Below are 20,713 nucleotides of genomic sequence, written 5' to 3'. Positions count from 1 at the left end.
CCTTGCTCAGGGTAGCAATAAACAAATAAAAACCAAAACAAACAAGAGCCCTAAAGAATAATTAACAACAATAAAACCCTGTAAAGTACCACAAGGTAAACTTTGTTTTTTTACTGAAAGATTTGCAAAGTTAAAGAGAGCATGTAGAAAAAAATTAGTCCCGTGTCACGATGAATCTCTGATTTCCTCAAACCTCATCATGACTAGCAGAATTAAATGATTTCGGGGTTATCAGATTCTTAAAAACAAGTTCTAAACTCCTGAACTTATGAAAGTAAAATAATAAAAATATTAATGAAATTGGGTTTTTATATACTCATAGTCAGCAAAGAACATAAAACCTAGTTATTAGTTCCATTCAGTCATTTCTGACTAACAAGATTAAAACAAAATGATCATGTGTTATGTGAAAAATAAGATGGCCGGGTTGGTGACTGGCAAGCACACCCATCTGTCCCTGACCAGGGGAGCTTCACTCATTGATCTGTGAACTCCCAGGGTATTTGTGCCGTTACTGTCCTATTAACACATTCTACGAGTTACTTGGTCGATATGGGTATTTAGTTTTTAAGAGTTATAAGATCCTCAAGGCAGGTGTGCTTTGCACTGGACTAAGCTCTTTGGAATAAGTACTAAGAGCTACGGAGACGGTGTGGTTGTTATGGTCATCTATGGCTCTCACAGAGGACTCAAGTTCAATCCCTAGCCCACAACTGCCTGCAACTCCAGCTGGAGAGGGATTTGATGTCTCTGGCCCCTGTGGTTGACCCATAGGGGGGAAAATTACTTTTTGAACATAGAGTTTTACTGTGTAGCTCAGGCTGACCTTAAGTTCCTGATTTTCTTGTCTCAGGCTCCCAAGAGATGGGATTACAGGTGTGTGTTACCAGGCACAGAGAAAAAAATCATAATAGGAATTATCTTCATACTGACACATATGTGATCATTTGTGCTTTTACCCTTTCTACCTTAGGTGATTTTACAATAACCTTTTATGTAGTCAAGTGCTTTTATATTTGAAAAACTAGAGGCTCATCAGGGTTCAATGAGCTCTCTAAGGACTACAAACAGACAGGGAGCAGAGGAATGAATCCCAGCACCCAGCTGTGATTCCCGATGCAGTGTTCCCTACAACCTCCAACCACATATTACCTTCAGCAATGCACCGGAATCATGTTTTCTATAATGCTGTGCTCGGCCCTATTTCTCTTTGCTTTTTAATTCCATTTGTATTTACCATTTGAGGTTCATTTTTTAGCATTTGCTTCAAACTTTTATTTTATTATTTGTTTTTCAAGACAGGGTTTCTCTGTGTAGCCTTGGCTATCCTGAAACTTTATAGATCAGGCTAGCCTTGAACTCAGAAATCTGCCTCTTGTGTGCTGAGATTAAAGACATGTGTCACCACCACTTGGCTTTTTAAAAAAGATTGACTATTTATGTGAGTATGTGCGTGGCTCTATGTACCTATGTGGATGTGCCTGTGAAGGTGAGAAGTGCTGGAGTTATGAATTCTCTTAGGAATCTCCCAATGTGGGTCCTTGAAATGGAACTTTCGTCCTCTGGAAGAGCAGCATGTGTTGTTATCTACTGAGCTATTTGCTGGCCCAGACTTGGTCCAAACTTTTACACTGGTAAATTTACTGAAAGCAACTGTGTTTCTAAAAATCTAGATTGAAAAACTATACAATTGAATTTTAAATACTTATACTTTCCCAAAGAATCTCACTTCTAATATTTTTTTCCCAAAAAGGCTTCTGTTACTATTAAGAAACAACAATCAAAATAGCATAAATATGTCAACTATTTAAAAATGTTTTCTAGGTCTATTTATTTAAAGAGAAATGTTTTTAAGGCCAATAAAAGCTTGGGATACAGAACATTGTGAGTGGAAATTTCATTATGAGTGGAAAGATTTCACAAAATTTTTTACCATGTAAAAACAAACCAAAAAGAACAGAAAACAAATAATGTTTAAACTAAGAGGTTCTCAGTGCTGATGTGGGCTCTCTCTTAAACACTTTCCCCCCACATAGCAAACTCTGAGCAATTCCAAACAGGCAGAAAGTCTGACAAGCACCCAGGCCATGGTGTGCTATAAGCTCTGTAACATGTATTGGCAGCTATCCATCTGGATTTCTCCTTCTCCTTACAGTAAGTGAAGAGAGGCCAATACCAGTCACCACCTCTTAAACACTTCAGCAAAGATTTCAATTCTTCTTTTAGATTAAATTTATGTACAGGAAAACACACACATCTTAAGTTCACCATTCAATGGGCTCTGGTGCTCTCACATTATTCAAGGAAGACCTGCTTGCATTTCTTGTCTCCATGTAGAGCTATGCCTATCCCATAAGTGGCTACCCCTACCACTACACCCCTGCACGTGCATTCTCTCTTTAGACATAATACCTTTTTTTTGGAGACAGAGACTCATTATGTAGCTTAGGCAGGTCTTAAAGTTATGATTATCCTGCCTAAGCCCCTTTGGGTGCTGTCATTATTGGTGTGAACCCTGTCCCCAGCTAAGTAATAATACCGAAAAATTTTGTTTTTCCATGTGTGGCAGCATATGCCTTTAATGCCAGCAATAGGAGACAGAGAAAGGCAGGTCTCTGAGTTCAAGGCCAGCCTGGTCTACACAGTGAACCCCAGACCAGCCAGGGATACATAATGAGGCCTGGTCTCAATTTTTTTCCACATTCAAGTGTACATTATTAATTTAAACTTACTAATTTAAGTGTGTAGTGTTGTGTTATCTCTCAAAAAATATACCCCATTGTCTGACTCCAGCCTGTCTCTTCTCACCACAGTCCCCTAGCCAACATCTTTATTTTCAACACACGAAGCAAATTTAGGCTTTTAATCATCTTGACCTCTGGCAGGTGTACTATATCCAATTTTAGTTGTGAAAACTTGGATATGATGATAAATGTCTCAGATTCTTTATGTATAGATTATGGCACAGGCACGTCAAAAATGAATTTAGCTTAAGTTCCTTAAGAAGGAACTCTATATACATTTCATTGGCATACAGAGGCTACAATTCTTGTGACATTGTGTTTATTAAAATAATCTGTTTCCAAGTAGTAACATTCTTTCTTCATTTTTTTAAAAAAAATAAACTAGACAAGATCTCTGGCTGTCCTGGAACTCACTCTGTAGACCAAGTTGGCCTTGAAGTCATAGAGATCCACCTGCGCTGCCTCCTGAGTGCACTATTAGGCACAAGTAGTCACATTTTTTCCATATAAACAAGTTTAGTGTAATAACACGAAGCGCAAAAGATTAGAAGCATTATTAATAAAGTATCTGATTCTGTTTTTAAACATTATTAAAATAAATAAGATAGGACAGTGATCAGGACAGTAATAGCATCATAATGACACAGAACAGAAAAGCTGCCATCACAGTCATGACACAGGAAACCAGGGTAGAAGCCACTGGGAGCTGCTCACTCACTGATGAAAAGGACCTGGATCTCTGTATCTGCCCTTGGATAATTTTAATATTTGACAGATGAGACAGGTGGTACAGTATCTGCATAGAACTGTATACTGAGTAAAATAGTTGAAGATGTTATACCTCGTCCCTTCTTTTGTTGCTTTTAAAAGACCATACAAGTAGTGTGCAGGGTTAGAATCAACAATGTGCAAATATGTATCTGGTGATCATAATAACAGAAGTGTCCAACTCCCTGTAATGTGAGAAATGGTGCACCTTATGTCTATTTAGACGTATGAGACAAGAATAATTTTATGATGAGAAACACCCTTATTCAGTACATACACATATATTTAAAATGAGCAGCATAGAGCAGCCATAACTGTTTACTACCCACACTATTGACTACCAAGAAATGAAGACAAACTTTAGAAAAATACAATGCAAGAAAAAGATTCAAGTTGAAAATGTATTCCTTTGGTTAAATTCACCCCCTTCTGAGGATGTGTGCTCCAGCAGCCACGGGCATCCTGAACACAGCATTGCTTCAGCCTAGGAGGTAGGGAGCTCACTGGGCTGCAGCAACGAAAGTGAACTCTAAACAGCAAAGCCTTGTAGCATCAGCCTCTTGATGGTGGTTTTTAACTTTAAGAACTGCCAACACATGTCATTGTCTTCAGATACTGTATAGTTACACTTTTTGCAGAAACCAACATTTTGTGGTAGACATTCAAGGGTGATCTTGTAACAGTTTGGTTTCTTGCTTAGCAGAGTAAGAGCTGACAGTAACAGTTTGCTGAGCTGCTTCCCTCTGCACTCCTCACTAACAACCACATCTTCTTCTCTCCCTCTCTTAGCACAGGAATGGATACATTTATGTTCTATTATCAGAGTTGCTGTAGTCACAATCTGTCCTAGGGTCACATCTTCTACAACTGTAACATAGCAACCCCAGACTTCTTCATAAGCTCAAAAGATTTCATGAACTTCTCCAGGCTGATGACACCAGTCTCTGTCAACTGACCCAATACCACAAAAAAAAAAAAAAAAAAAAAAACAAAAAAAAAAAAAAAAACCTTTATTTAAGTCTGCAGTACAAAGAGGCCTCAAAACCAAGCCTTCTCCAGGATGCGCTGGAGAAAATATAGCTGTGTACCGACTCCAGTCCACTTCTTTGAGCAAACTTGGGTCAAACATTGGAGTTTCATCAGGTTTCATCTTTCTAGTAAAGTCACACCGGAGTGGACCCCCCTATCCCTGCAGGTCACAGCTCTGCTGCATCGCCAGCCCCTCCCCCCCCATGCACCGCAGCTGGAACAAGTAGTAATATTTTTGAGCACCATTTTTTTCAAAGTATTTTGACAATATTCTGCTAGTCTTAAATGTTCATTTGTGTTAAGTTTTATACAGATTGGTAGGTATGACCAGCAGGATGTGGTGATAGATGTGACTGACTAAAAAGAATAGAAGAGAGGAAAAAGGAAAGGGGAGAGGAGAGAAAGGAAGAATACATTGATGGCTTGATTGACTCCCAATTTTATAGTCACCAGCAAGGATATGTTGGTAGCCTCTGAAACCCTAAGATCCCATCTCCTGCTATTCTTCCCATTTGTGATCAACTATTTCTCCTGGCATGGGGCCTGAGCATAGAGAATGCTAACTTCTGATGCAAGGTTTAAAAACTGTTCCCTGTCTTGGGAACAATGAAAACAATTTTTGTCTTCCCCTTAGTCAATTATTTGGGGCAGCAAGCTGCTTGCTTGTGAATGGCCTTATAGACAAGCCCACAGCCAATGAGGATTAGACATTTCCTATTAACCACTGGGTACTTTCTTTTCAAAGTTTTCTCCTACAGTCATGCTTTAAGGGGATGGCAGCCCTGGAGGGTCATCACAAGAGATCTTGAGGCAAAGGCACGTAGCAAAGCCACACCCTACTTGTTACTCCCAGGTGCTGCCATTCTCAGCCAGAAACCACTAGTATATGGTGAGACTTCTGTATTGTTTGTAACTTTAGCTAATAATACCAAATGCAACAAAAGTCACAACTAAGTTCATTGTTAGCATTGGGATTTTCTAATTTAACTTTGTCTCATTACTTTCCTTTAGTAAGCATTATTTTGAGGTAAATTTTGAATTTTAATTGCATTTTAAATACTGATATTGTAATATACCCTCTTTATTGAGACAGTTTCAGTTTTATACACACACACATTGGTGTGTGTGAATGGGTTGTGTGTGTGCATATTTTATATAGCTTCTTTTTTACATATTCAAACTATTTCTCTTTGCAGTTAAAAGATATTATTACTCTTATTTGTTATTTATTTTCTGTGACAAGATCTCATTACATAGCCAAGTCTGGCCTCCAACTGTTACCTTCCTGTCTCTGTCTCCTGAGTCTGCTGGTATTGTACCTGTGTACCCGTATGCCTTCTGGCCACTGTATCTGATGGTGGGGGTTGTTAAAAGACACAATTTCAGAGTTTACTTCACAGCCCAACAATAATAAATAGAATGACTTTTGTATCAGCAATAAAAAACCACTCAAGTGTAACAAAATTGTCAAAAGAAAACTCACTTACCCTAAAAATTTTCTTGAGAGCCAACTTCAAAATATTGTTATCTTTTACCCAGAATGAATATATATTGTGTTTGAATTTCAAATATGAAATAATATTAAGTATGGTTGAAATTTTAACACTGCCTTCTCCCTACCCTTTGAAAGAAGTGAGAAATTTAGTTGTATAACAATGCCTCAGGAAATCAATATATACAAGTTCATATTTTATGGTCAGACAGTGTTAAAATTCATTTTTAAACATCTAAACACAAACAGCCATGGAAAAAGTCAAGCTGATTATGAACCATGCAAAGCCAAACACTTTTGCATAAAGATAAACCTTAGAGGAAAACAAAGGGATACCTACTTTCTGCTGCTAGAAGTCCTAGGAGAAAGGCAGCATATGGACAAAGGACAAACATTATGATTTTAGAGCAAGCAGGTCATCAAGCCATAGTTGGGCCCTCTAAATAATCCACAAGCACAGCCCCCAAGCTGATTCCCCAAATTTCAGACATTAATTACTGGGATCTCATTCTAAATTCTTTGCTTTGAAATATGAGAACATTTTCACTTTGAATTAAGTAACAAAGCAACAAGATACTGTTTATCATAAGGTTAACTCTAGTGAACCCAGTAAAAGCATGAGTAAACTTCAATAATCAAAATAGAAAAGCATGTTTCAGAAAACATTATTTTGTATTTCAATGACACACTTAAACATGCTCAGCTTTCCTCTGGATGACAGGCCATGGAGCTGATTAATTTTTAGACTGTGATTTTAAATACATTTCTCAAATGCATACTCTTATTATTCATTTTTGATTTAAATAAATAACATGCTGCCTTTTGTGGGCAAGCAGCTTTAGTTATTATTCTCAAACTTCAGGATGTTGTAGAAGTAATTAAAAAAAATGGGGGGACAAAATTGGGATCACCAATTACTACTTTTGTTAGGCTTATTTTTTTAAATGGACCCACCTATCATTTCATCAGAACAGAAAAGGTATTTTGTAAGGTGGAACATAAAGACAGCCCACGTAAAGAATGGGCAGCTAGAGAAATACCTTGTTCTCTTGTTTCTTCCCAGTCTATCCCAACCTCCTTTGATGATGGTCTGTAGTCTATAAGGTGAACACTTTCCTCCCCAAGTTGCTTTTGATCATGGTCTTTATCATAGCAATAGAAAGGAAAGCAGGACAGCAACTAGGTGGCTTCTTATATAAATTCCATGCCATGTCTTCAAGGGACATTTCAGAATTAAGACTCCATGGTCCAGGTAGATATAGTTAGCACCATACAAGCCTAGGCTCTGCAGTCTTCTCTCTCTTTCCCTCTCCTTCTCCCCCCCCTCGCTCTCTCTCACTCTCATCTCAGGCTTAGATGCATGTGCTTCTGGTTTTGCAGTGTAAAATAAACCTGTATAAATCCAGACATCAAGACAGGGAAAAGGGTAACTGGGAATTTCAAATAAACATGCATAAGGATAAAAGGAAGATTTTTTTTTTAGGTTTAAAAAGTAATGAAAATACTCAAATGAGATGGGAATAATGAATAAAAATAGAGATGTTTTCATTTACAAAAGTGCAAAGCTTTGAGTCCAGGTAAAATACATAAACGCTTTTCGGCAGCCAATGCACTACTGCTGGCTGCAGAGAGGTCATGGGCTGGCAGATGGCTCAGTACTGTTGATTAGGACAGAATGTCTTCCTCAGATGGCTTAGCATTAAAAATTAATTTTGGAAATGTATGAATAATTTCTGTTAGCTATGTGAAATGTGTAGGAAAATGTCTCACGACTCTTTAAAAATCTCCTTTTCTTCTGACTACATAAAAATTTCCCCTGTATTTAGGGTAGTGATTTACATTTAGATTTTAATTCGACTTTTTTCTTGTAGCACCAGATAGTGCCACTGAAAAAGTCCTTTACAGATATTTACCATGGCCATTTAAAATATACACTGCTTAGAAGATCATCAAGTTCCTAGAACTGAAGAAAGGAAAAGAATGTAACAAGATGAGACCGCAGGAAAGGGAAGCCAAGAGGAAATGTCCAGTTGTGAACAATTAATGTGAAACCCTGCAGGTAGCCTGCAAGATGATGGAAGGTTTTGTTGTTGTTGCTGCTGTCTGTTTGCTTGTTTAAAAACATAGTACTACACTAGAAAAACTGTCTCAACCTAATCACTTAAAATATACAAAAGAAGGGGACCAGATGATAAAATATATTTAATAGAAGTAAGCATGTTTACAAATATAGAGAATTTCTTTTTGTAAAGAAAAAAAATCAATTCTTCCAGGAAAAGAACACTTAAGGCCTTATTAAGTTGTCAGTGGCCAGGGGAAAATATTAATTAAAGGAAAATTGTCAAGATTAGTGACTATACTGTTTTCTAGGCCCATTTCCAAAATGAGAATGATAGCACGGGCATGGGCTGTAAATCCCGAAGAGCTAATGTGTTCTATCATGTCATCACAGACATGAAGGAAAAATCATGCCTGCATCCATGCTCCCTAAACAGGGCCAACTGTAATCTATCCTGAAAGCCAGAAGAGTGATGTCCAACTTCTAAAAATGGTCCAGGGGATGGGAACAAAATACAGTAGGAAGAAAAGAAGGGCAGAGATGAAGTGATCCGGAGGACATGTATAATCACAGCCATGCTCCAGCATAAGGCTCAGAAAGTTCTAAGGCAGCCCAAGAGGAAGCCTAGTCAGTTCCCTTAAGATTCTGAATGTGTCTGGAAATCACCTTTGCTCAAAAGAGGAAGATTCATATCCCAGTTGGTAAAAGTCAAAAGGAGAAAGCAAACTCCTGGACTAGGAAACTCAGTCTGGTCATTTCGTATGCAGTGTAGGCACGTGCTGATTGGCAAGAGCTTTTGAGTCTGGATGCGCATGCATGTGCATGAGAAGAGGGCAGAAGCTACGCACTAACAGACATTTCCAGACGCTCCAGGGAAAAGCACTCTTACATTGTTGACTGTAGGACATACTACTCATGCTGTAGGAAGGGTCCTAAGTCAGGATTCTAATGTTCATACACAAACATTAAAGAAGCCAGTTTAAAGATGAACAGAAAAAGTCAAATCAGATGGGCAAATTCCACTACACAAAGAATTTGCCTCTAGCAGAAGTAAATCTGAGGCTAGATGATATACGACTCAGGAGCTAAGTAAATAAACAGGAAACCCATGTCTGACTCTGCCTTAATGGCCAGGATCAGGAAGCTGGATGGCTCAGAGACCTAGGGTAGCACCAACCAAACAGGACGTTAGAAGGTTTTGCAGTGGGAGAAGATGACCATCAGGATCCAGTGTGTCTAACTACAACACTGGAGGGAAAGAAATGCAGTGCAGTTTGGACTGTACAAAGGGGAAGAGGTACTGAGGAAAAAAATAAACTGGCATAAAGTTGGTTTAGGAGCATTCAGAGAGGACAGTTTTGGTTTTCAAATAATGAGGAACTGGACATATGTACGTATGATTTTGTGGGTGACATACTTCCTTAGAATCTCTCAGAGGACTTGACTAAATTCCCATAAAGATTATTCAGAATAGAAGAGAAAAAGAGAGGCAAGTGATTCCCACAGGTGAATGAGTAAATTACCCAGTTACCTGAGGAGGTAGGGTCTTCAGAGAAATCTGGCAACTCTTCAGGAGGGTCCCCGTAGAAGGAATTGAATTTGTGACTTGACACAGCGGCTAGTACTGCACCCTAACAGGAGAAGTGGGGAAAGTACACAATTAAAACAAACGTGCAAACGTAAGGCATTACTAATGGTTACTCAGCTTAAGGATTAGTCAGGAAATGAGATTTGTACACATGTTGGCAAGAAGGGCTCTCAAAACAACTTTGGAATACTTGACATTAATTTGCAGAATGAAGTGCATGAACTAATTACATTTTGGACTTGCACATGTATCACATGGTACAAGACTTTGTCATCATAAAATGATGCTGTAGAGGATATTTAACAAAACAGATTCTTGGAATAAATCATAATTTTAAAAGATTTCAAAATAGTGCATTCACTGTTTTTTTTAATGGTTAGGAATGTTAACAATAGTATCACTGATGATTATGACTTTCTCATTTTTCAGTCTTTTTCCCTCTTGTCTTTTGTAAAAATGACGATGTCACTTTGCATATCAATTCTCTACAAGGCCACACATCCGAATCAACTACATGTAAAAATTTGTGAGACTGTGCCATACAGCACAGGTTGGCCTTAAATTTGCTATGTAGGTGAGGCTGCCCCAAATTCTTGATCCAATTGTCTTTACCTCCTCCCAAGGGCTGGTATTACAGACATGCAACACGACACCTGGTTACATGTGGATCCTAGAAGCCACAGAGAGAACACTGAACCACAGTAGAGAAGCACTGCCATACAGAGTGCTGGCAACTTTAGGACTAGTGTGGGGGACAGCAATGTGAGTTACTGTTTTAGCAATAGGAGGAGCTGTAAGCTGCTCTTCCTGCTTTGAGCTTCATCGTGTTCTAGCTCCACAGCAGTGATCAAATGGATCAATAAAACTTTCTAGGTTTTCCTGTTCTTGCACAATGTAGGTGTGCATGTGAGGGCCAGAGCTATGCCCTAGGTGTCATTCCTCAGGATCCAGCCACTTGTTTTCCCGAGATAAGAGTCGCACTGGGAACAGGCTTGGTTACTAGGCTGGGCTGTTCAGACTACTCTGGGCCCCAGAGATCCTCTTATCTCTGCCTTAGTGCAGGAATTGTGTATTCTCTCTTGTCTCAGAGGCCTCAGTGCTGGCCTGAGGGTGCTAGGGATGGAACTCAGTTCTCATGGGTGTTCAAGAAGTACTTTTCTGACTATCTATCTCCCCAACTCTTCTCTGGTCTTGTTATCTGTAAACTGAGAGTATGAAAGGGGATCTACCTTACTTCATAGTGTATAAAGTCTTAGTGTACACAAAAGTGCTTTGAACATTCTGGAAATACAATTCATTACTAAGCCAACTAAAACAGAGGCTGAACATGAGTGCGAACTTTTTGCTGTTCTGCATAGAATTGTTCACTTAGGTAGTTTAAATATCAAATCACTGTAGTGTTCTAAGTCTATCAGTTCTATGTACATTTTAAATACTGAACTCAAAAAATTTTTTTCAAGAAAAGATAAATCTGCCATGCAGGTAGGCACTTATGGCACATACAAAAAATGTTAGCAGCAATGAATTTCCACAAGATCTGCTTTTTTGGGGATCACGTTAAGTTTTTCTAAATATTACTTGAAAAATAGACAACAGGAAGTAAAGAAACAATATGACGTTACATGCTATATAACAAGACCATGATGTCTCAAAATAGCAGCAGCAACAACAAATACCACCACTACCATCATCACCCCAAAAATGACAAAAAAGGGAGAAACACAAAGTAAAATACAAGTGGTTTTGATATTGCTAATTGATGCAACTGCCTACATTTCCCAAAGCGTGGGGTTAAAACAAGGAAGTTTTTTTTTTTTTTGAAGATTTCAACATGTGTGCTTTATTTTTGGGGCCTTCTCTCCTTTGTTCTGTCCTTTTTAAAGAGCCCAGGAACCAACCACCACTTTCTAATTCTTTGCCTCTGAGATTGGTCATAGTTGTTTCTCTAGGGCTATGTGTATGTGCAGGGGAGGGATTTTTTTTAAACTTTATTTTAAAAAACAAAGATAAAAGAAAAAAATTTTAAACATTTTTGCATAAATGTATACAAATACAATTGTGTCAGTGCTTCGCTTTTTTCTCTTTTTTTTTAAGGTTTGATACTCTGCATTAAGATCTTACTATTTACAATGAGCAAAAAGTACATGTAAAACAGGGTGTAACCCGGAATTAGGCAACGTGTTCTTGGTGTGTAAGGATTGAGCATGACTTTTTTTTTTGTTTTGTTTTCTTTTTTTCTTGAACTTCACACAGTCTGTGAGTTGTTTCTAGGGTAGTCCAAGCCTCTGGGGTTAGCATCCCACTATCAGTGACTGCATATTATGTCTGTTCTTTTGTGACTGGGTTATCTCACTCAGGATGATATTCTCTAGATGCAGCCATTTTCTTAAGAATTTGGTTAAGTCATTGTTTCTGATGGCTGAGTAGTATTCCATTGTTTAAATGTACCACAATTTTTGTATCCATTCATCTACTGAAGGACATCTGGGTTCTTTCCAGCTTCTGGCTATTATAAATAGAGCTGCTATGAACATTGTGGTGCATGTATCTTTGTTGTATATTGGAGTGTCTCTGGGGTATATGCCCAGAAGTGGAATAGCTGTGTCTTCAGGTAGTATTATGTCCAATTTTCTGAGGAATCGCCAGACTGATTTCCAGAGTGGTTGTATCAGTTTACAACCCAACCAACAGTGGAAAAGTGTTCCACTTTCACCGCAACCTTACCAGCATCTGCTGTCATCTGAGTTTTGGATCTTGGCCAATCTGACTGGTGTGAGGTGGAATCTCAGGGTTGTTTTGATTTGCATTTCCCTGATGGCTAAGGATGTCAAGCACTTCCTCAGGTGTTTCTCAGCCATTCTATATTCCTCAATTAAGAACATTTTGTTTAGCTCTGTACCCCATTTTTAAATAGGGTTGTTTGATTCTCTGGTGTCTAGCTTTTCGAGTTCTTTGTATACCTTGGATATTAGGCCTCTATCTGATGTGGAGTTGGTAAAGATCTTTTCCCATTCTGTTGGCTGCCGTTTTGCTTTCTTGACAATGTCCTTAGCCTTACAGAAACTTTGCAATCTCATTAAGTCCCATTTGTTAATCTTTGACCTTAGAGCTTGAGCCACTGGTGTTTTGTTCAGAAAATTTTCTCCTGTGCCTATATGTTCTAAAGTTTTCCCTACTTTCTCATCTAATAGTTTCAGTGTATCTGGTTTAATGTGGAGATCTTTGATCCACTTACACTTGAGCTTTGTACAAGGAGATAAGAAAGGGTCTATTTTCATTCTTCTGCATGCTGAGTGCCAGTTGGACCAGCACCATTTGTTGAATAGGCTGTCCTTTTTCCATTGAATGTTTACAGCTCCTTTGTCAAAAATCAGGTGACCATATACATGAGGGCTCATTTCTGGATCTTCTATTCTATTCCATTGATCCACTTGCCTATTTCTGTACCAGTACCATGCAGTTTTCAGCACAATTGCCTTGTAATATAGCTTGAGGTCAGGGATAGTGATTCCCGCAGATGTTTTCTTGTTGTTGAGGATGGATTTCACTATTCTAGGTCTTTAAACAAGGAAGTTTTTATGCAGAACCATATCAACCACACAGAAAAATGTAGTGAATGCTGAGTCTTCTTTCTACAGAAAAAAGAATCTCATTTCACTTGGCCCATTATACACGCTCCCTAAAAGCGTGGTGGAATGAAATTCTTTTATTAATGTTTGTATATTTATTGTATACAAGTATACTGTTGCTGTCTCCGGACACACCAGAAGAGGGCATCAGATCTCATTACAGATGGTTGTGAGCCATCATGTGGTTGCTGGGAATTGAACTCAGGACCTCTGGAAGAGCAGTCAGTGTTCTTAACCACTGAGCCATCTCTCCAGCCCCTGGAAAGGAATTCTTATGTATCAAATCATATTTCCCACACACCCAACCAGAATTTGCGATGTTTGGTTTTTTTTCCCAAGTGAAGTTCAACTGAATTTCTTAGTAGGTTGGTGTTACATTTGAAGGCTTTTCTCAACTACTTCTGTAGTTGAAGGTCTATAAACAAGTACTTAGACTGGTACTTAAAAGAGCCTGAGAAATAGCTTTGAAACAGTAAGTTCCTAGCAGGTTGGTTTAGTTTCTCAGTTCAATGACCATATATGGTTCCACTACCTAATGCAAGACAATTATGTGAAACAGAAAAACAGTTTCAAAATAGCTCAGACTCACACAACTTGATTACAGTTTGAGAATCAATCACAGTGATGAGCTGTTCAAAAGAATCCATTTCATAGGTGGGAAAACTGAGGTCCAGACAGGCTAAGCTCTGTGTTATGATTAAAGGTGCAATCACCCATGGCCAGCACTGAGATCCATTGATCATTCTTCTTAATTTAGGAGTCTTTATTACTCCAGGAGTTAACTTATTTTTTTTTTAACTCTGTGAAGATCACGAGCATAAATATTTTAGGCTTTGAAGGCTACACATTTTCTTTTGCTACTATACAACTCTGTTATTAAGGCACAAAAGCAACAGACAAAATGTAAATGAAAGTATGATGCTGAATTTTAATAAAACCTTATGTTCCTTAAAAAGATAGTGGGCTGGACTAGACCCCGAGGCCATTTTGCCAACTTCCACAGTACACTGCATCTAGTGAAGAGCTCATTGGGCATAGCACTGTAACAATAGCTTAGATAAGCAGTTCTCTATTTTTTTCTGGTTTATCCAATTTTGACAACTCTCTTTAAATTTACTAGGTATATATTAGCATGTTTTAAGGACAAGACATAATTTTAAGTTAAGACTATGCAAAATATGTTAAGAAAAACTATGATAAAGTTGAACTTTCTGTTTTCAAAGTACTAAAATAGCATTCCTAAACTGTGTTTTCTTATAGTAAGCTATACATTTGCAATTTGCAAAGACAATAAAGTTGAAGAGTTGTCAGAAATCTCCCTTGTTTGTGTTCATGTCCTTTATAAGTTGAATTACTTATTTGACAATGTCTCCATGTATTTAATATATTTTGGCCACACCCACCTCCTGTATCCTCCCTGAAAGTCCCTATTTTACTTTCATGTCTTTTTGTTTTCTGTTTTTACTTTGTGAGTTTCCAGTACTTAACCTGAGTTGCCTGCATAAATATAGGTGTAGAGCTAGCCACTGGAACATGGGTAACTTACACTAAGAAAGACAATGACTTCTTCCCTATCGGTTTCGGATTGCCATTAACTTCTTTGAGTGGAGTGGAGCCCCATAAACTCCCTCTCCCACTTATGACTAAAGGTTTAGGGGCTCAGTCTTGTAAAGACTCCATGCAGGAAATCACAGTTGGGGAAAGTTCATGTGAGTCTTCTTGAGAGGAGGCTCTTCCTTGCTTTCTATATTAAAAGTATATGTGGCTTTATGCTCTTAATAAAACTGCTTGGTTCAACTCACTGTAGCTCTTGTTTTGAAACAGCGTGGCTAGATATCCCAGGTTGGCTTTGAATTTGTGCTGGGATTACAGGTGTGCGACACCCTGCTTGGCTCAAACTATGGTTCCCTAAATTGACTGTATTTAATTTACTCAAACATAGACTATGGCTTCTATTTAGATATATATATATTTTTAAGGCCAAACCTTGTATTTATGTTCCATTATATTTCGGTATAATAGAAGTTATCTTAAATAGAGACACTGAAATGAAAATTGTTATAATAGCTAGATAAATTCTGCTTATACAAAAATCAGCAGTGATAGTGAAGGGGATGAAAAGATTTTATTCTAAAGTATGTTACTTTGATTAAAGAATTTTAAAAAACTTAGTAGACACTTTAAAAAGTGTTTGAGAATTTCATACATGCATATATACTATGTTTTGCTTCATTATAGAGAAATGTGCTTTAGGGATCCAAATAATTCCTGAAGCAAGGGGAGAACTCTTGGAAAGGACACCCCACTGAGCTTGTTACTAGACTGTCAAGGACATATACCAAGAGACAGCTCTTTATTTAAAACTCCTTTAGTAGCTGATTCCCAGGTTAGAAGACATTGTACCCTGCCATGATACTTACATTTCCAGTGTCAACTTGGCTGGACTTGGAGTCACCAAAAATATTACCACTAGGTGAGTCTAGGAAAGTGTTTCTAGTTCAGATTAACCGAGGAGGGAAGAGCTGCCCTAATTGTGGGCAGCACCATTCCTCAGGCTTGGGACCAAGACTAACTAAAGAGGGGCTGAGCATCAGCATTCATTCATCTCTCTTGGCTTCCAGTCTATGCACACAACATGACTACTTTCCTCACACTCTAACAGTGAGCCAAAGTGAATCTTTCCTTCCTTAAGTTGGTTTTGTCAGAGATTTTGTTGCAGCATTGAGACAGTAGTAACAAATATATCACTTAAGGAATCTATACCTCAGAGCACAGATCTTCTTTGCAGCCTAGATAACAAAGTCTTCATAGATAAATTGCTCTTTACTTAGTTAGATTCCTAATTTTCCCAGCAATATTAGTTTATATACCTTGTATTTATTTTGTTGGATTTATTTCTCAACATTTCATTGTTATGTTATAGTGAACAGACTTATTTCTTAATTTCATGTATATGAATATATAATTTTTGTTTTGATTCATAACCTACACTTGTTATGATCTTGTTATTTATACTGAATTTCTTAGGATTTTCTATATGGAACCATGTCATCTGCAGACAGTGTTATCTTATTTCTAAATGGAAGCTTTTCCCTTTATTATCTGAATATATTATAACCCAGGAATTTCTATTTCTGCTATTTTTTAATTAATTTATTTTATGCACGTGAGTACACCGTAGCTGTCTTCAGACACACCAGAAGAGGGCATCAGACTCCATTACAGATGGTTGTGAGCCACCATGTGGTTACAGGGAATTGAACTCAGGACCTCTGGAAAAGCAGTCAGTGCTCTTAACCACTGAGCCATCTCTCCAGCCCAGAATTTCTATTTCTAATGTGTTCCAGGTGATGCTAATCAAAGAGTCTCATATGAGGAGTATAGACTAGTTTCCCCTTTCCTCAGTTCTACTTAAGTCAATCTTTGTATGAAAAAAATTACAGTGAAAATTCTAGAAGCCAATAATTTAAATGTTTCAAGTGACTTTTATAACAACATATTGCTGTACCTATTGCATTTTATTATGAATTATTGTTAATCTTACTGTGTCTGATTTATTATATTTTATTAGAAGCATATTTATCTATAAAACAGCAGAAAATAGGCAATTGAAAACAAGAAAGATTTCAGGCCCCTCTTAAGGGTCTTGTGCATTACATGCCTATACTACTTGTGGAAAGTAGTTACAAGGGGGTGGGTATAATTATACAAGTATTAAAAATTTCTTGAGGATAATGTAAGAAAAATGATAATAAAGAGAAAAGTCTAGGCATAATTACTTTAGAAGAAAGATGAGAGATTATTCAGTGAGCATTTTCAGTGTTTTATACATTGTTTTAATGTTCCTCAGGGCTGGCAAGATTGTTCAGTGGGTATAGGTGCCTGCCTCCTACAAGCTGTCCTCCAACTTCCATATGCTTAGCATGTCTGCTTCCTGACCTTCAGGCACATAAAATAAATAAAAAAACAATAAAAGGTTAAAAAATTCTAAAAGTTCTAAAACACTAAAGTGAACGACTAGCAAGAATCTAAAATGGTATACAATATTTATGTGAGAATTACAATCTGTATAGATTATTAAATACAAGGTAGTACCATTAAGAATCTTAATGAAGTATTAACAAAAATCCCAAGTCAATAGCAGAAAAGATCTTTGGAGCATTTGGTATAGCCTGGTATTTTCCTAACCGCCATAACGCAGCCTGTTGAATCCTAGGAATCAGCTGCACTTTGCACTATGCAGACTTCAGACTTTAGGCCATTTGCTCAAGGCTTCCTGCAAGCGAATATCAGAACCAGGATTCACTCACCCACCAACCATAGGTTGAGCTGCTCTTTCCTGCATTGCTGTATATTCTTATTTCTTTGATTAATCAAAGTTCAGTAATTGGCTTTCAGCAAATTCTCAGTGAATTTTAGAATCATTTCTAAGGTAGACTTAAAATTTTGGTTGCTGCTCCATTTAGGGAACTTCAAATCAGGGTCTGGGGTAAAAATGAGTGGGCACCTAGCTGTTTATTTATAGAAATAAGCTGTGGGGTTGTGGGTGATGGAAACCAGGGAACTTACCATGTTTGTTCTAGAATTTCAAAGAAGTATAAGAAGAATAAGCTTCCTGAGGAAGGCTGGTGTGGCATGTCCTAACCTGGTGGCTGACAACTCTCAGGAATGCAGTCTTAGCTGAAGACAAGCTGAAAATGATTAGGCTGATGTTTCTAATTCTATGTTGCTTGGCGGGTCTTAAAACTTTAAATAGCCCTGTAAAGGGATGTGGTAAATCCACATGACCCCAGCTTGTTGTGATAGTTTGGCCCTGTCCAAATGAATCTTAGTCACCAGTTTGGCTATTTTTGGTCCAAGTCTGCGTCTGTGGCACCAGGGGAAGAGCGTGTCTCCTGTGATGGGCGAGCTCAAGCCTGAGTGAAAGACCACTGTCTGGGCAATGAAGGTTCGACTAATGTTATGTGAAGCCAAAGCAGAGCCAAGGATTAAAAAGATTTAGAGAAGAGTTAAGAAAGAAGCACACACACAATTTCTTTGGACAGAAAACTAACCGCAAGAGAGTTGCCCACATTTCACTCTGAATGATTAGCTTTTCTTTCATTTGAAGCCTACACCAGTTCAGGTAGATGACAAAGTAAAGATGTCAAGCCTTAATAAACTTCCCTGGGCACCATCTCAATGATGGCATATCATTAATAACTATTTTTTGCCAAGGATTTTTATAAAACCATAGAGAAGAGCCAGTTTGAACTCCTGACAACAGAAAAATTAGGAGTAAAGCTCAAATAAAAATATGTGAAAAGTTCTATTCAACAGCATTCCACATCTAGTAGAATCTTCTACAAGGGGAAGGAATGTTTTGTGCTTGTGCTGTTCAATACGGTAGCTACTAGCCCACTGAGCACTTGAAACATGATGGTATGAGGGAACTACCACTGGATTTTTAAATTTTAAGTAACTCAAATTCACACACCTACATGACTAATAGATACCATTTTGGGCATTTCATCCTTCTATGGTACCATTATACCCTGAGAGTTTCCCCAAACATTTACACAGAATACCCAGCTGTATAAAACCATTCATAATCTTCAAGGCATGAAGAACAATAAATGGCATTATAATTTACAACATCTGAAAATAAGAAAGTTGGTAGGAGTCATGTGATTAGAGACTATTATCCAATCAGGTGCTTCCGGAACAGACCTAAGACATTCAGCACCACAGATCAAACAATCAATCGTTTCCTCTGGATCTTTGTGGCCAGCTTCTGCTGCCCTGTAGCATTTCCTTCCAGAGCTGATGAGGTTCAGCACTGAATTGGGGGTAGTTTTTTTCCTCAGGAAGTTCTGTACTACAGTGGCTCCCTGTGAGGGGTCATTACCCTTGAGCTCTTTCCCTTTCGAGATAGAGGACAGGGAGAGTGGCAAGAAAGCCAGGAGGGAAGAACAAAGGATGACAGGAGATCTGCACACATTTTCTCAGAGATATGGCAATGTGCCTTTCATTTATTGCTTTAAGATGGCTGTTCAACCCCAGATCCAATGTTAACTCAGTTGCAGTTTCCAGAGAACTAAGGTCACATTTAAAAAATTTAAAGTCTTAGTTTAACATTTTTGAAGCAGTGTCTCATTATATAGCCCAGGCTGGCCTGAAACTCATAAACCTCCTGTTTCAGCTTTCTCAGTTGTGGGATTATAGACATGTGCCATGTTATTGCCAAAATATTTATGTTTGGGAAAACATAGCTCAGATTCATAATGTAGCCATATCTTTGATATGAAGTTTAGCAGAACAAAACAAATCTAAAATATAATGTGTCTTCTGGTTGCTAAATTTTGTTTTGACCCATACTGATATATGGTCAACACAAGGATATGTTTATGCAAATCAAAACAGAACACAAGCGTGATTACAAACTCCATCTAGTGAGCTTTTAGGTGGTTTCAAAATCTTACCTTTAGTTTTCTCCTTGCATTGAATTTCCTCAGTTGTTCTACTGTTTCTGGAAGATGAATTTTGTAGGCATAACGATCCCGCTCCTGGAAAAAAAGATTATGATCATACATAACCACTGAAAAAAAATGAAGAAGCTTAACATAAATTGTGTAGGTCAAATTCTTAAATGTGAAATTTAGGTTTAATTTTAGGAAACTGGTTATTTTATTCCAATACTGATACAAGTGCTGATAGAAGTTTTATGAACATTAAAATTGGCTAAATACTATTTTTTTAGGAAGAATAAAGGACTAAAATAATAGAAGATCTAATTTTTATACAAAGTTATAATGGTTGTGAAAGTATGAAGTTATTATTTTTCAACTTAACTTTTTAAGTTAGCATATAAAGTAATAGCTTTCTTTATGGCTTTTTTTTGCAGACACACACATATCCATATTGCACTGAAGTTGTCTTCATTATGAACTGTCAGGTAAAATGAGCTCTTTATACTGACTCAGCATTTTGTACTGCCAGCAATAACGGAACAACAAAAAACATATGTCTTCCAACTAGGACAGACTTTTCAAGGGGTATCTAATTCAACCACTTCACCCATACAGGGTCTGCATCAGTCCTTGCCCAGAAAGAAATAACTTCCTTTGTACCAGCCCTTTAGAAATCCAAGAGAGTAATTTCAAACTTTATTTTCTAAGAATCAAACCAGATCCCTATCTTTTACCCTTCACAAAAAAATCAACTCCAAATGGATCAAATACCTTAATGTAAGACCTGAAATTCTAAAACTCCTAAAGGAAAGAATAGGGAAAACACTTGAAGATATAGGCATAAAGAAAGGTCTTTCTCAATGGGACCCTGGTCACTCAGGAAATAAGGTCAACAACACACAACTGGGACCTCACGGTACTGAAAGGCTTCTGTACAACAAAGGAAACTGTCAAC

General features: G+C 37.7%; 1 protein-coding gene and 1 pseudogene across 2 annotated transcripts in view; both read right to left on the bottom strand.

Moving 5' to 3' along the window:
• CASK (calcium/calmodulin dependent serine protein kinase) overlaps nt 1-20,713 on the bottom strand; it is a 346,973-nt gene that overhangs the window by 73,189 nt on the left and 253,071 nt on the right. Inside the window, exons 9-10 of the mRNA XM_080910355.1 lie at nt 19,771-19,854; nt 9,624-9,723 (exon numbers count right to left, since the gene is read on the bottom strand). Of these exons, the coding sequence (XP_080766481.1) occupies nt 9,624-9,723; nt 19,771-19,854 (184 nt within the window). The remainder of the gene's footprint in view (nt 1-9,623; nt 9,724-19,770; nt 19,855-20,713) is intronic.
• On the bottom strand, nt 4,042-4,662 carry LOC308415762 (glucosamine 6-phosphate N-acetyltransferase-like; annotated as a pseudogene). Its single transcript has 2 exons — nt 4,521-4,662; nt 4,042-4,456 (listed from the first exon to the last, which is right to left on the bottom strand). The product of its transcript is annotated as a glucosamine 6-phosphate N-acetyltransferase-like (transcript).

Source organism: Micromys minutus, assembly GCF_963924665.1.
Source record: "Micromys minutus genome assembly, chromosome: X".
Taxonomy (NCBI): Eukaryota; Metazoa; Chordata; class Mammalia; order Rodentia; family Muridae; genus Micromys; species Micromys minutus.
The sequence above is the reverse complement of the archived record's forward strand: the minus strand, read 5'-3'. Positions and strand labels throughout refer to the sequence as shown.